The sequence below is a fragment of the Oncorhynchus clarkii genome, chromosome 13, assembly GCF_045791955.1.
Source record: "Oncorhynchus clarkii lewisi isolate Uvic-CL-2024 chromosome 13, UVic_Ocla_1.0, whole genome shotgun sequence".
Classification (NCBI taxonomy): domain Eukaryota; kingdom Metazoa; phylum Chordata; class Actinopteri; order Salmoniformes; family Salmonidae; genus Oncorhynchus; species Oncorhynchus clarkii.
The window spans coordinates 30580275-30597056 of NC_092159.1; the positions used below are offsets into that span (position 1 = coordinate 30580275).

At 40.8% G+C, this 16782-nt stretch overlaps 1 protein-coding gene across 1 annotated transcript in view; it reads left to right on the forward strand.

The window, feature by feature from the left end:
• The window catches only part of LOC139424739 (zinc finger protein 271-like), a 38226-nt gene extending 23440 nt beyond the window's left edge, over positions 1-14786 (forward strand). The window contains exon 2 of the mRNA XM_071176849.1: positions 13061-14786. Coding sequence (XP_071032950.1) covers positions 13061-14451 — 1391 coding nt within the window. The 3' untranslated portion in view covers positions 14452-14786. The remainder of the gene's footprint in view (positions 1-13060) is intronic.
• Positions 14787-16782: the final 1996 nt, after the last annotated feature.

Genomic DNA, 16782 nt, shown 5'->3' on the forward strand with positions numbered 1-16782 from the left:
TCATTGTTAGTTGAAGATGTGGGTTATACAGTAGGTTTATGTTGTTGTTAGGTGAAGTTATGTGTCCTACAGTAGAGCTATGTTGTTTGCTAGGTGAAGTTATGGGTCCAACAGTAGGTTTATGCTATTGTTAGGTGATGTTATGGGTGCTACAGTAGGTTTATATTGTTCGGTGAAGTTTTGCATCCTACGGTAGGTCTATTTTATTGCTAGGTGAAGTTATGGGTCCAACAGTAGGTCTATGTTTGGTGAAGTTGTGGGTCCTACAGTAGGTCTATGTTAGGTGAAGTTATGGGTCCTACAGTAGGTCTATGTTGTTGTTAGGTGAAGTTATGGGTCCTACAGTAGGTCTATGTTTGGTGAAGTTGTGGGTCCTACAGTAGATCTATGTTAGGTGAAGTTATGGGTCCTACAGTTGAACTATGTTGTTGTTAGGTGAAGTTATGGGTCCTACAGTAGGTCTATGTTGTTGTTAGGTTAAGGTATGGGTCCAACAGTAGGTCTGTGTTGTTGTTAGGTGAAGTTATGGGTCCAACAGTAGGTCTATGTTAGGTGAAGTTATAGGTCCTAGAGTAGGTCTGTGTTGTTGTTAGGTGAAGTTATGGGTCCTACAGTAGGTCTATGTTGTTGTTAGTGGAAGTTATGGGTTCTACAGTAGGTCTATGTCAGGTGAAGTTATTGGTCCTACAGTAGGCCTATGTCATTGTTAGGTGAAGATGTGGGTCATACAGTAGGTTTATGTTAGGTATATATAGGTATATATACAGGTCCTACAGTAGGTCTTTGTTGTTGTTAGCTGAAATTGTGGGTCCTACAGTAGGTCTATGTTACTGGTAGGTGAAGTTATGGGTCCTACAGTAGGTCTATATTGTTGTTAGTTGAAGTTGTTGGTCCTACAGTAGGTCAATGTTAGGTGAAGTTATGGGTTCTACAGTAGGTCAATGTTGTTGTTAGTTGAAGTTAATGGTTCTACAGTAGGTCTATGTTAGGTGAAGTTATGGGTTCTACAGTAGGTCTTTGTGGTTGTTAGCTGAAATTGTGGGTCCTACAGTAGGTCTATGTTACTGGTAGGTGAAGTTATGGGTCCTACAGTAGGTCTATATTGTTGTTAGGTGAAGTTATGGGTCCTACAGTAGGTCGATGTTAGGTGAAGTTTTGGGTCCTACAGTAGGTCTATGTTATTGTTAGGTGAAGTTATGGGTCCTACAGTAGGTCTATATTGTTGCTAGTTGAAGTTGTTGGTCCTACAGTAGGTCAATGTTGTTAGTTGAAGTTATGGGTTCTACAGTAGGTCTATGTTATGTTAAGTTATGTGTCCTACAGTAGGTCTATGTTGTTGTTAGGTGAAGTTATGGGTCCTACTGTAGGTCTATGTTAGGTGAACTTATGGGTGCTACAGTAGGTCTATATTGTTCGGTGAAGTTATGGGTCCTACAGTAGGTTTATGTTGTTGTTAGGTGAAGTTATGGGTCCTACAGTAGAGCTATGTTGTTGTTAGGTGAATTTATGGGTCCTACAGTAGGTCTATGTTGTTGTTAGGTGAAGTTATGGGTTCTACAGTAGGTTTATGCTATTGTTAGGTGATGTTATGGGTGCTACAGTAGGTTTATATTGTTCGGTGAAGTTTTGCGTCCTACGGTAGGTCTATGTTATTGCTAGGTGAAGTTATGGGTCCCACAGTTGGTCTATGTTAGGTGAAGTTATGGGTCCTACAGTAGGTCTATGTTGTTGTTAGGTGAAGTTATGGGTCCTACAGTTGGTCTATGTTTGGTGAAGTTGTGGGTCCTACAGTAGGTCTATGTTAGGTGAAGTTATGGGTCCTACAGTTGAACTATGTTGTTGTTAGGTGAAGTTATGGGTCCTACAGTAGGTCTATGTTGTTGTTAGGTTAAGGTATGGGTCCAACAGTAGGTCTATGTTAGGTGAAGTTATAGGTCCTAGAGTAGGTCTGTGTTGTTGTTAGGTGAAGTTATGGGTTCTACAGTAGGTCTATGTCAGGTGAAGTTATTGGTCCTACAGCAGGTCTATGTTATTGTTAGGTGAAGTTTTGGGTCATACAGTAGGCCTATGTCATTGTTAGGTGAAGATATGGATCATACAGTAGGTTTGTGTTGTTGTTCGGTGAAGTTGTGGGTCCTACAGTAGGTCTATGTTAGGTGAAGTTATGGGTCCAACAGTAGGTTGTTGTTAGGTGAAGTTATGGGTCCTACATTAGAGCTATGTCAATGTTAGGTGAAGTTATGGGTCCAACAGTAGGTCTATGTTAGGTGAAGTTATAGGTCCTACAGTAGGTCTATGTTGTTGTTGTTAGGTGAAGTTATGGGTCCAACAGTAGGTCTATGTTTGGTGAAGTTATGGGTCCTACAGTTGAACTATGTTGTTGTTAGGTGAAGTTATGGTCCTACAGTAGGTCTATGTTAGGTGAAGTTATGGGTCCTACAGTAGGTCTATGTTAGGTGAAGATATGGGTTCTACAGTAGGTCTATGTTAGGTGAAGTTATGGGCTCTACAGTAGGTCGATGTTAGGTGAAGTTATGGGTCCTAAAGTAGGTCTGTGTTATTGTTATGTGAAGTTATGGGTCCTACAGTAGGTCTATGTTTGGTGAAGTTGTGGGTCCTACAGTAGGTCTATGTTAGGTGAAGTTATGGGTCCTACAGTAGGTCTATGTTGTTAGGTGAAGTTATGGGTCCTACTGTAGGTCTATGTTAGGTGAACTTATGGGTGCTACAGTAGGTCTATATTGTTCGGTGAAGTTTTGGGTCCTACAGTAGGTTTATGTTGTTGTTAGGTGAAGTTATGGGTCCTACAGTAGAGCTATGTTGTTGTTAGGTGAATTTATGGGTCCTACAGTAGGTCTATGTTGTTGTTAGGTGAAGTTATGGGTTCTACAGTAGGTTTATGCTATTGTTAGGTGATGTTATGGGTGCTACAGTAGGTTTATATTGTTCGGTGAAGTTTTGCGTCCTACGGTAGGTCTATGTTATTGCTAGGTGAAGTTATGGGTCCAACAGTAGGTCTATGTTTGGTGAAGTTGTGGGTCCTACAGTAGGTCTATGTTAGGTGAAGTTATGGGTCCTACAGTAGGTCTATGTTGTTGTTAGGTGAAGTTATGGGTCCTACAGTAGGTCTATGTTTGGTGAAGTTGTGGGTCCTACAGTAGATCTATGTTAGGTGAAGTTATGGGTCCTACAGTTGAACTATGTTGTTGTTAGGTGAAGTTATGGGTCCTACAGTAGGTCTATGTTGTTGTTAGGTTAAGGTATGGGTCCAACAGTAGGTCTGTGTTGTTGTTAGGTGAAGTTATGGGTCCAACAGTAGGTCTATGTTAGGTGAAGTTATAGGTCCTAGAGTAGGTCTGTGTTGTTGTTAGGTGAAGTTATGGGTCCTACAGTAGGTCTATGTTGTTGTTAGTGGAAGTTATGGGTTCTACAGTAGGTCTATGTCAGGTGAAGTTATTGGTCCTACAGTAGGCCTATGTCATTGTTAGGTGAAGATGTGGGTCATACAGTAGGTTTATGTTAGGTATATATAGGTATATATACAGGTCCTACAGTAGGTCTTTGTTGTTGTTAGCTGAAATTGTGGGTCCTACAGTAGGTCTATGTTACTGGTAGGTGAAGTTATGGGTCCTACAGTAGGTCTATATTGTTGTTAGTTGAAGTTGTTGGTCCTACAGTAGGTCAATGTTAGGTGAAGTTATGGGTTCTACAGTAGGTCAATGTTGTTGTTAGTTGAAGTTAATGGTTCTACAGTAGGTCTATGTTAGGTGAAGTTATGGGTTCTACAGTAGGTCTTTGTGGTTGTTAGCTGAAATTGTGGGTCCTACAGTAGGTCTATGTTACTGGTAGGTGAAGTTATGGGTCCTACAGTAGGTCTATATTGTTGTTAGGTGAAGTTATGGGTCCTACAGTAGGTCGATGTTAGGTGAAGTTTTGGGTCCTACAGTAGGTCTATGTTATTGTTAGGTGAAGTTATGGGTCCTACAGTAGGTCTATATTGTTGCTAGTTGAAGTTGTTGGTCCTACAGTAGGTCAATGTTGTTAGTTGAAGTTATGGGTTCTACAGTAGGTCTATGTTATGTTAAGTTATGTGTCCTACAGTAGGTCTATGTTGTTGTTAGGTGAAGTTATGGGTCCTACTGTAGGTCTATGTTAGGTGAACTTATGGGTGCTACAGTAGGTCTATATTGTTCGGTGAAGTTATGGGTCCTACAGTAGGTTTATGTTGTTGTTAGGTGAAGTTATGGGTCCTACAGTAGAGCTATGTTGTTGTTAGGTGAATTTATGGGTCCTACAGTAGGTCTATGTTGTTGTTAGGTGAAGTTATGGGTTCTACAGTAGGTTTATGCTATTGTTAGGTGATGTTATGGGTGCTACAGTAGGTTTATATTGTTCGGTGAAGTTTTGCGTCCTACGGTAGGTCTATGTTATTGCTAGGTGAAGTTATGGGTCCCACAGTTGGTCTATGTTAGGTGAAGTTATGGGTCCTACAGTAGGTCTATGTTGTTGTTAGGTGAAGTTATGGGTCCTACAGTTGGTCTATGTTTGGTGAAGTTGTGGGTCCTACAGTAGGTCTATGTTAGGTGAAGTTATGGGTCCTACAGTTGAACTATGTTGTTGTTAGGTGAAGTTATGGGTCCTACAGTAGGTCTATGTTGTTGTTAGGTTAAGGTATGGGTCCAACAGTAGGTCTGTGTTGTTGTTAGGTGAAGTTATGGGTCCAACAGTAGGTCTATGTTAGGTGAAGTTATAGGTCCTAGAGTAGGTCTGTGTTGTTGTTAGGTGAAGTTATGGGTTCTACAGTAGGCCTATGTCAGGTGAAGTTATTGGTCCTACAGCAGGTCTATGTTATTGTTAGGTGAAGTTTTGGGTCATACAGTAGGCCTATGTCATTGTTAGGTGAAGATATGGATCATACAGTAGGTTTGTGTTGTTGTTCGGTGAAGTTGTGGGTCCTACAGTAGGTCTATGTTAGGTGAAGTTATGGGTCCAACAGTAGGTTGTTGTTAGGTGAAGTTATGGGTCCTATATTAGAGCTATGTCAATGTTAGGTGAAGTTATGGGTCCAACAGTAGGTCTATGTTAGGTGAAGTTATAGGTCCTACAGTAGGTCTATGTTGTTGTTGTTAGGTGAAGTTATGGGTCCAACAGTAGGTCTATGTTTGGTGAAGTTATGGGTCCTACAGTTGAACTATGTTGTTGTTAGGTGAAGTTATGGTCCTACAGTAGGTCTATGTTAGGTGAAGTTATGGGTCCTACAGTAGGTCTATGTTAGGTGAAGATATGGGTTCTACAGTAGGTCTATGTTAGGTGAAGTTATGGGCTCTACAGTAGGTCGATGTTAGGTGAAGTTATGGGTCCTAAAGTAGGTCTGTGTTATTGTTATGTGAAGTTATGGGTCCTACAGTAGGTCTATGTTTGGTGAAGTTGTGGGTCCTACAGTAGGTCTATGTTAGGTGAAGTTATGGGTCCTACAGTAGGTCTATGTTGTTAGGTGAAGTTATGGGTCCTACTGTAGGTCTATGTTAGGTGAACTTATGGGTGCTACAGTAGGTCTATATTGTTCGGTGAAGTTTTGGGTCCTACAGTAGGTTTATGTTGTTGTTAGGTGAAGTTATGGGTCCTACAGTAGAGCTATGTTGTTGTTAGGTGAATTTATGGGTCCTACAGTAGGTCTATGTTGTTGTTAGGTGAAGTTATGGGTTCTACAGTAGGTTTATGCTATTGTTAGGTGATGTTATGGGTGCTACAGTAGGTTTATATTGTTCGGTGAAGTTTTGCGTCCTACGGTAGGTCTATGTTATTGCTAGGTGAAGTTATGGGTCCAACAGTAGGTCTATGTTTGGTGAAGTTGTGGGTCCTACAGTAGGTCTATGTTAGGTGAAGTTATGGGTCCTACAGTTGAACTATGTTGTTGTTAGGTGAAGTTATGGGTCCTACAGTAGGTCTATGTTGTTGTTAGGTTAAGGTATGGGTCCAACAGTAGGTCTGTGTTGTTGTTAGGTGAAGTTATGGGTCCAACAGTAGGTCTATGTTAGGTGAAGTTATAGGTCCTAGAGTAGGTCTGTGTTGTTGTTAGGTGAAGTTATGGGTTCTACAGTAGGTCTATGTCAGGTGAAGTTATTGGTCCTACAGCAGGTCTATGTTATTGTTAGGTGAAGTTTTGGGTCATACAGTAGGCCTATGTCATTGTTAGGTGAAGATATGGATCATACAGTAGGTTTGTGTTGTTGTTCGGTGAAGTTGTGGGTCCTACAGTAGGTCTATGTTAGGTGAAGTTATGGGTCCAACAGTAGGTTGTTGTTAGGTGAAGTTATGGGTCCTACATTAGAGCTATGTCGTTGTTAGGTGAAGTTATGGGTCCAACAGTAGGTCTATGTTAGGTGAAGTTATAGGTCCTACAGTAGGTCTATGTTGTTGTTGTTAGGTGAAGTTATGGGTCCAACAGTAGGTCTATGTTTGGTGAAGTTATGGGTCCTACAGTTGAACTATGTTGTTGTTAGGTGAAGTTATGGTCCTACAGTAGGTCTATGTTAGGTGAAGTTATGGGTCCTACAGTAGGTCTATGTTAGGTGAAGATATGGGGTCTACAGTAGGTCTATGTTAGGTGAAGTTATGGGTTCTACAGTAGGTCGATGTTAGGTGAAGTTATGGGTCCTAAAGTAGGTCTGTGTTATTGTTATGTGAAGTTATGGGTCCTACAGTAGGTCTATGTTTGGTGAAGTTGTGGGTCCTACATTAGGTCTATGTTAGGTGAAGTTATGGGTCCTACAGTAGGTCTATGTTGTTAGGTGAAGTTATGGGTCCAACAGTAGGTCTATGTTAGGTGAAGTTATAGGTCCTACAGTAGGTCTATGTTGTTGTTAGGTGAAGTTATGGGTCCTACAGTAGGTCTATGTTGTTGTTAGGTGAAGTTATGGGTCCTACAGTAGGTCGATGTTAGGTGAAGTTATGGGTCCTACAGTAGGTCTATATTGTTGTTAGTTGAAGTTGTTGGTCCTACAGTAGGTCAATGTTGTTGTTAGTTGAAGTTAATGGTTCTACAGTAGGTCTATGTTATGTGAAGTTATGGGTCCTACAGTAGGTCTATGTTATTGTTAGGTGAAGTTATGGGTCCAACAGTAGGTCTATGTTTGGTGAAGTTATGGGTCCTACAGTTGAACTATGTTGTTGTTAGGTGAATTTATGGGTCCTACAGTAGGTCTATGTTATTGTTAGGTGAAGTTATGGGTCCTACAGTAGGTCTTTGTGGTTGTTAGCTGAAAATGTGGGTCCTACAGTTGGTCTATTTTACTGGTAGGTTAAGTTATGGCTCCTACAGTAGGTCTATATTGTTGTTAGTTGAAGTTGTTGGTCCTACAGTAGGTATGTTGTTGTTAGGTGAAGTTATGGGTCCTACAGTAGGTCTATGTTAGGTGAAGTTATGGGTCCAACAGTAGGTCTATGTTAGGCATATATAGGTATATATACAGGTCCTACAGTAGGTCTATGTTGGTGTTAGCTGAAGTTATGGGTCCTACAGTAGGTCTATGTTGTTGTTAGGTTAAGGTATGTGTCCAACAGTAGGTCTATGTTATTGCTAGGTAAAGTTATGGGTCCTACAGTAGAGCTATGTTGTTGTTAGGTGAATTTATGGGTCCAAAAGTTGGTCTATGTTAGGTGAAGTTATGGGTCCTACAGTAGGTCTATGTTGTTGTTAGGTGAAGTTATGGGTCCTACAGTAGGTCTATGTTTGGTGAAGTTGTGGGTCCTACAGTAGGTCTATGTTAGGTGAAGTTATGGGTCCTACAGTAGGTCTATGTTGTTAGGTGAAGTTATGGGTCCTACAGTAGAGCTATGTTGTTGTTAGTTGAAGTTATGGGTCCTACAGTAGATCTATGTTGTTGTTAGGTGAAGTTATGGGTTCTACAGTAGGTTTATGCTATTGTTTGGTGATGTTATGGGTGCTACAGTAGGTTTATATTGTTCGGTGAAGTTATGCGTCCTACAGTAGGTCTATGTTATTGCTAGGTGAAGTTATGGGTCCTACAGTAGAGCTATGTTGTTGTTAGGTGAAGTTATGGGTTCTACAGTAGGTCTATGTCAGGTGAAGTTATTGGTCCTACATTAGGCCTATGTCATTGTTAGGTGAAGATGTGGGTCATACAGTAGGTTTATGTTGTTGTTGTTTTGCACGCCCAATTTTTCAGTTTTTGATTTGTTAAAAAAGTTTGAAATGTCCAATAAATGTCGTTCCACTTCATGATTGTGTCCCACTTGTTGTTGATTCTTCACAAAAAAAATACAGTTTTATATCTTTATGTTTGAAGCCTGAAATGTGGCAAAAGGAAGCAAAGTTCAAGGGGGCCGAATACTTTCGCAAGGCACTGTATGTCATTGTTAGGTGAAGATATGGGTCATACAGTAGGTTTATGTTGTTGTTAGGTGAAGTTATGGGTCCTACAGTAGAGATATGTTGTTGTTAGATGAAGTTATGGGTCCAACAGTAGGTTTATGTTAGGTGAAGTTATGGGTCCTACAGTAGGTCTATGTTGTTGTTAGGTGAAGTTATGGGTCCTACAGTAGGTCGATGTTAGGTGAAGTTATGGGTCCTACAGTAGGTCTATATTGTTGTTAGTTGAAGTTGTTGGTCCTACAGTAGGTCTATGTTGTTGTTAGGTGAAGTTATGGGTCCTACAGTAGGTCTATGTTATTGTTAGGTGAAGTTATGGATCCTACAGTAGACCTATGTCATTGTTAGGTGAAGATATGGGTCATACAGTAGGTTTATGTTGTTGTTAGGTGAAGTTATGGGTCCTACAGTAGAGCTATGTTGTTGTTAGGTGAAGTTATGGGTCCAACAGTAGGTTTATGTTAGGTGAAGTTATGGGTCCTACAGTAGGTCTATTTTGTTGTTGTTAGGTGAACTTATGGGTCCTACAGTAGGCCTATGTTGGTGTTAGGTGAAATTTTTGGTCCTACAGTAGGTCAATGTTGTTAGGTGAAGTTCTGGGTTCTACAGTAGGTCTATGTCAGGTGAAGTTATTGGTCCTACAGTAGGTCTATGTTGTTGTTAGGTGAAGTTATGGGTCCTACAGTAGGTCAGTGTTATTGCTAGGTGAAGTTATGGGTCCAACAGTAGGTCTATGTTAGGTGAAGTTATAGGTCCTATAGTAGGTCTATTGTATTGTTAGGTGAAGTTATGGGTCCTACAGTAGGTCAGTGTTATTGCTTGTTGAAGTTATGGGTCCTACAGTAGGTCTATATTGTTGTTAGTTGAAGTTGTTGGTCCTACAGTAGGTCTATGTTGTTGTTAGGTGATGTTATGGGTCCTACAGTAGGTCTACGTTATGTGAAGTTATGGGTCCTACAGTAGGTCTATGTTATTTTTAGGTGAAGTTATGGATCCTACAGTAGGTCAGTGTTATTGCTAGGTGAATTTATGGGTCCTACAGTAGGTCTATGTTAGGTGAAGTTATTGGTCCTACAGTAGGTCTATGTTATTGTTAGGTGAAGTTATGGGTCCTACAGTAGGTCTATGTTGTTGTTAGGTGAAGTTATGGGTCCAACAGTAGGTCTATGTTAGGTGAAGTTATGGGTCCAACAGTAGGTCTATGTTAGGTGAAGTTATGAGTCCTACAGTAGGTCTATGTTGTTAGGTGAAGTTTTGTGTTCTACAGTAGCGCTATGTTAGGTAAAGTTATGGGTCATACAGTAGGTCTATGTTAGGTGAGTATATGGGTCCTACAATAGGTGTTGTTATTAGGTGAAGTTATCGGTCCTACAGTAGGTCTATGTTGGGTGAGTATATGGGTCCTACAGTAGGTCTATGTTGTTGTTATGTGATGTTATGTGTCCTACAGTAGGTATATGTTATTGTTAGGTGAAGTTATGGGTCCTACAGTAGGTCTATGTTGTTGTTAGGTGAAGTTATGGGTCCAACAGTAGGTCTATATTGTTGTTAGTTGAAGTTGTTGGTCCTACAGTAGGTCTATGTTGTTGTTAGGTGAAGTTATGGGTCCTACAGTAGGTCTATGTTATTGTTAGGTGAAGTTATGGATCCTACAGTAGACCTATGTCATTGTTAGGTGAAGATATGGGTCATACAGTAGGTTTATGTTGTTGTTAGGTGAAGTTATGGGTCCTACAGTAGAGCTATGTTGTTGTTAGGTGAAGTTATGGGTCCAACAGTAGGTTTATGTTAGGTGAAGTTATGGGTCCTACAGTAGGTCTATTTTGTTGTTGTTAGGTGAACTTATGGGTCCTACAGTAGGCCTATGTTGGTGTTAGGTGAAATTTTTGGTCCTACAGTAGGTCAATGTTGTTAGGTGAAGTTCTGGGTTCTACAGTAGGTCTATGTCAGGTGAAGTTATTGGTCCTACAGTAGGTCTATGTTGTTGTTAGGTGAAGTTATGGGTCCTACAGTAGGTCAGTGTTATTGCTAGGTGAAGTTATGGGTCCAACAGTAGGTCTATGTTAGGTGAAGTTATAGGTCCTATAGTAGGTCTATTGTATTGTTAGGTGAAGTTATGGGTCCTACAGTAGGTCAGTGTTATTGCTTGTTGAAGTTATGGGTCCTACAGTAGGTCTATATTGTTGTTAGTTGAAGTTGTTGGTCCTACAGTAGGTCTATGTTGTTGTTAGGTGATGTTATGGGTCCTACAGTAGGTCTACGTTATGTGAAGTTATGGGTCCTACAGTAGGTCTATGTTATTTTTAGGTGAAGTTATGGATCCTACAGTAGGTCAGTGTTATTGCTAGGTGAATTTATGGGTCCTACAGTAGGTCTATGTTAGGTGAAGTTATTGGTCCTACAGTAGGTCTATGTTATTGTTAGGTGAAGTTATGGGTCCTACAGTAGGTCTATGTTGTTGTTAGGTGAAGTTATGGGTCCAACAGTAGGTCTATGTTAGGTGAAGTTATGGGTCCAACAGTAGGTCTATGTTAGGTGAAGTTATGAGTCCTACAGTAGGTCTATGTTGTTAGGTGAAGTTTTGTGTTCTACAGTAGCGCTATGTTAGGTAAAGTTATGGGTCATACAGTAGGTCTATGTTAGGTGAGTATATGGGTCCTACAGTAGGTCTATGTTGTTATTAGGTGAAGTTATCGGTCCTACAGTAGGTCTATGTTGGGTGAGTATATGGGTCCTACAGTAGGTCTATGTTGTTGTTATGTGATGTTATGTGTCCTACAGTAGGTATATGTTATTGTTAGGTGAAGTTATGGGTCCTACAGTAGGTCTATGTTGTTGTTAGGTGAAGTTATGGGTCCAACAGTAGGTCTATGTTATTGTTAGGTGAAGTTATGGATCCTACAGTAGGTCAGTGTTATTGCTAGGTGAAGTTATGGGTCCTACAGTAGGTTTGTGTTGTTTTTAGGTGACGTTATTGTTAGGGTGAAGTTATGGGTCCTACTGTAGGTCTGTGTTATTGTTAGGTGAACTTATGGGTGCTACAGTAGGTCTATATTGTTCGGTGAAGTTATGGGTCCTACAGTAGGTCTATGTTAGGTGAAGTTATGGGTCCTACAGTAGGTCTATGTTGTGGTTGTTAGGTGAAGTTATGGGTTCGACAGTAGGTCTATGTTGTTGTTAGTTGAAGTTATTGGTCCTACAGTAGGTCAATGTTGTTGTTAGGTGGTTATGGGTTCTACAGTAGGTCTATGTCATTGTTGGGTGAAGATATGGGTCATACACTAGATCTATGTTAAGTGAAGTTATGGGGTCCTACAGTAGGTTTATGTTGTTGTTAGGTGAAGTTATGCGTCCTACAGTAGGTCTATGTTGTTGTTAGGTTAAGGTATGGGTCCAACAGTAGGTCTATGTTGTTGTTAGGTGAAGTTTTGGGTCCTACAGTAGAGCTATGTCGTTGTTAGGTGAAGTTATGGGTCCTACAGTAGGTCTATGTTGTTGTTAAGTGAAGTTATGGGTCCTACAGTAGGTTTATGATTTTGTTAGGTGAAGTTATGGGTCCTACAGTAGGTCTATCACAGGTATTCCCAAACTGGAGTATTCCGTCAGGGGTGCCCCAAGTACTAATGTGAATCACATTTTTTTAAATGTACAAATAATACATTTTCTTCACATTTTCAAACTGTCAATTTATATTTTCCAACAGGGCTATACATTTGGGTGAGGTTTTTTTCTCACCTGAGTACCCTCGTTTCACTGGCAAAAATAAAATTAAACCATCTTGTGTTCAGCGAAATAGCAACACGATGTCAAATACAGGTAGCTTAGTCAAATAATGAACTTCCAATCACATTAACCGTTACTCTCTCGCGGGAATTCCACTAATGTATGTAGCCAAACGTAGCTGCTGCTCATGTTGGTATCTGTACTGATTGCGCAGGGAGACATAGTAGAGTGGTAACGCACGTGCAAGCAGTTGCTCCCGACGCCACTTGGGTACACTGCAGCATCTTCCAACAGGCTCTTGCTGCCAAGGGAATGCCTGACAGCTTGGAAAACGTTTTGGACACTACAGTGATAATGGTTAACTTTGTTAAAGCAAGGCCCCTGAACTCTCGTGTATTTTCTGCACTATGCAATTATATGGGCAGCAACCATGTAACGCTTTTACCACGCCGCATATTGGTCCTCCGATCCTTCTCGCCTCTCCTCTTCGGAAGAAGAGGAGGAAATCCCTTACAGTGTGCTAACAATGATGGCAAAAAACAACACTTTTGAGAGTGCGCTGACCCTGGTGCTAGAGGGGGTACGCAGCTGGAGATTTCCTCATTAGCATGGAGGAGTTTCTACAACCAAATTGCCCTCGTGCCGCAATTTTAACAAACACAGAAAGGGGTCTACATTGGGGACCAAAAGTCGTCTGGCACACTGCTTAGGGGTTCAGCAACTAACTTATTTCTAGCCTACAATCGTCGATGTTACTACTAATGTGAAAACAAGACAAAATATGACTATTGTTGCTCACTTGACAATTGTCAAATAATTTAACAGATGTCAATTGTTGTACAAGTTCATGGGTACGCTCTGGGCATCACCTTTTAACTCAAATTAACAATGGATTTCTGCTGTTGTCGGCCTTTAACCATCTGTCTGACTTTGTTGTTCACACAGGAGAGAGATGGGACTATCGTGGATCCTCTGGGGAGCCTCAACAACATCATGAAGCTGACGAGGCAGAGAAAAGTCTCTCCAGATCAGAACACCTCAAACACCTGCAGAGACCCACAGGGAAGAAATCTCATTGCTGCTCTGACTGTGGGAAACATTGCACATATTCATCAAAGCTTAAAATACACCAGCGAGTGCACACAGGAGAGAAGCCTTATAGCTGTAATAAATGTGGGAAGAGTTTTGCTCAGTCAAGTAGCCTGGTATCACACCAGAGAATACACACAGGAGAGAAAGCTTATAGCTGTGATCAGTGTTGCAAGAGTTTTGCTCAGTCAAGTAGCCTGGTATCACACCAGAGAATACACACAGGAGAGCAGCCTTATAGCTGTGATCAGGGTGGCAAGGGTTTTACTAATTCAAGAAAGCTGGTATCACACCAGAGAATACACACAGGAGTGAAGCCTTATAGCTGTGATCAGTGTGGGAAGAGTTTTACTCGGTCAACCAACCTGGTATCACACCAGAGAACACACACAGGAGAGCAGCCTTATAGCTGTGATCAGTGTGGCAAGAGTTTTACTAATTCAAGAAACCTGCTTTCACACCAGAGAACACACACAGGAGAGAAGCCATATAGCTGTGATCAATGTGGCAAGAGTTTTACTCAGTCAAGCAACCTGGTATCACACCAGAGAACACACACCGGAGAGCAGCCATATAGCTGTGAGCAATGTGGAAAAAACTTTTCTTGGATAGGACACCTTAAAGGACACCAGAGAACACACACAGGAGAGAAACCTTATAGCTGTAATCAATGTGGGAAGAGTTTTACTCATTCAAGTTATCTTAAAAAACACCAGAGAACACACACAGGAGAGAAGCGTTATAGCTGTGATCAGTGTGGCAAGAGTTTTACTCATTCATGCAACCTGGTATCACACCAGAGAACACACACAGGAGAGCAGTCATATTGCTGTGATCAATGTGGTAAGAGTTTTGCTCAGTCAAGTAGCCTGGTATCACACCAGAGAATACACACAGGAGAGCAGCCATATAGATGTGATCAGTGTGGCAAGAGTTTTACTCAGTCAAACAACCTGGTATCACACCAGAGAACACACACAGGAGAGAAGCCTTATAACTGTGATCAGTGTGGCAAGAGTTTTACTCATTCAAGTAATCTGAAAACGCACCAGAGAACACACACAGGAGAGAAGCCTTATAGCTGTCATCAGTGTGGCAAGAGTTTTACTTCGTTAAGCAACCTGGTATCACACCAGAGAACACACACAGGAGAGAAGCCTTTTTGCTGTGATCAGTGTGGCAAGAGTTTTACTCAGTCAAGCAACCTGGTATCACACCAGAGAACACACACAGGAGAGCAGTCATAAAAATTATCAGGGCAAAAGCCTTGAAGAGCACCAGAGAACACACACAGGAGAGAAGCCTTATAGCTGTGATCAATGTGACAAGATATACTCTCATTCAAGTGGTCTGATTAAACATCAGAAAATACATGCAGGAGATGCACAGAGTGTGGAATGATCTCCAACACCAGACCTACAAGTCGGAAGTTTACATACACCCAACCACTCCTCAAATTTCTTTTTAAGAAACTATAGTTTTGGCAAGTCGGTTAGGACATCTACTTTGTGCATGATACAGGTAATTTTTTCAACAATTGTTAACAGACGGATTTTTTCACTTATAAATCACTGTATCACAATTCCAGTGGGTCAGACATTTACATACACTAAGTTGACTGTGCCTTTAAACAGCTTGGAAAATTCCAGAAAATGATGTCATGGCTTTAGAAGTTTCTGATAGGCTAATTGACATCATTTGTCAGTCAATCATCAGTCAATTGGAGGTGTACCTGTGGATGTATTTCAAGGCCTACCTTCAAACTCAGTGCCTCCTTGCTTGACATCATGGGGAAATCAAAAGAAATCAGCCAAGACCTCAGAAAAAAGATTGTAGACCTCCACAAGTCTGGTTCATCCTAGTGAGCAATTTCCAAACGCCTGAATGTACCACGTTCATCTGTTCAAAGAATATACCACGCAGCCGTCATAACGTTCAGGAAGGTTCTGTCTCCTAGAGATGAATGTACTTTGGTACGAAAAGTGGAAATCAATCCCAGAACAACAGCAAAGGACCATGTGAAGATGATGGCGGAAACAGGTACAAAGGTATCTATATCCACAGTAAAACAAGTCCTATATCGACATAACCTGAAAGGCCGCTCGGCAAGGAAGAAGCCACTGCTGCAAAACAGCCATAAAAAAGCTAGACAACTGCACATGGGGACAAAGATCATACTTTTTGGAGAAATGCCCTCTGGTCTGATGAAACAAAAATAGAACTGTTTGGCCATAATGACCATCATTATGTTTGAAGGAAAAAGGGGGAGGCTTGCAAGCCGAAGAACACCATCCCAACCGTGAAGCATGGGGATGGCAGCATCATGTTGTGGGGGTGCTTTGCTGCAGGAGCTACTGGTGCACTTCACAAAATAGATGGCATCATGAAACATTTGACCCAAGTTAAACAATTTAAAGGCAATGCTACCAAATACTAACTGAGTGTATGTAAACTTCTGACACACTGGGAATCTGACGAAAGAAGTAAAAGCTGAAATAAATCATTCTCTCTACTATTATTCTGAAATGTCAAATTCTTAAAATAAAGTGGTGATCTTAACTGACCTAAAACAGGGAATTTTTACGAGGATTAAATGTCAGGAATTGTGAAAAACTGAGTTTAAGTGTATTTGGCTGAGGTGTATGTAAACTTTCGACTTGTATATACATCATATCACATTTTATTTGTCACATACACATGTTTAGCAGATGTTATTGTGGGTGTAGCAAAATGCTTGTGTTTCTAGCTCCCAACAGTCCAGTAATATAAGAATATATAAATATTTAGGCAAGCGATGTCAGAGCGGCATAGACTAAGTTACAGTAGAATAGGATAGAATACAGTATATACATATGAGATGAGTAATGCATAGACTAAGATACAGTAGAATAGGATAGAATACAGTATATACATATGAGATGAGTAATACATAGACTAAGATACAGTAGGATAGAATACAGTATATGCATATGAGATGAGTAATACATAGACTAATATACAGTAGAATAGGATAGAGTATATACCAGAGGTGGGACAAAGTCATTGTTTTACAAGTCACAAGTAAGTCTCAAGTCTTAGCACTCAAGTCCCAAGTCAAGACAAGCTATGGGGCGATGTTGGCGTTTACACAATCGCCCAACCTTAACACATACACACACCCTCTCTGTGTGTGGTTACAGTAGGCTAACGTATGTCAATGGTTTTAGGAACAGCAGTAACATCAGGTAGGATTTAGGCTACCAACTGCCTAGCCAGTTGTTGCTCAATCTTGGGTGCAATGTTCACGTTCCCGCACTGACTGACTGTGTGGAGTCTCATTGATTTAATGTTACGTTAGTCTACATGCTATACTATATATTTTTTTATATAGCTGTCGGCTATATTAGCCACGACTTACCGTTCTTTGTGCAGCTTCAAATGTCGAACAAAGTTGGAAGTTGGTGCGCCTCCATCTGTAATTTTCTTCCCAGATGTTTTGCAAGTTGCAATCCGTTTTTTGTTAATACAGCGTCGTCTTTATATCCGAAAATAATAATTACTTAATTAAATCAAGCGTCCCAATGGTAAAACGTTTGATT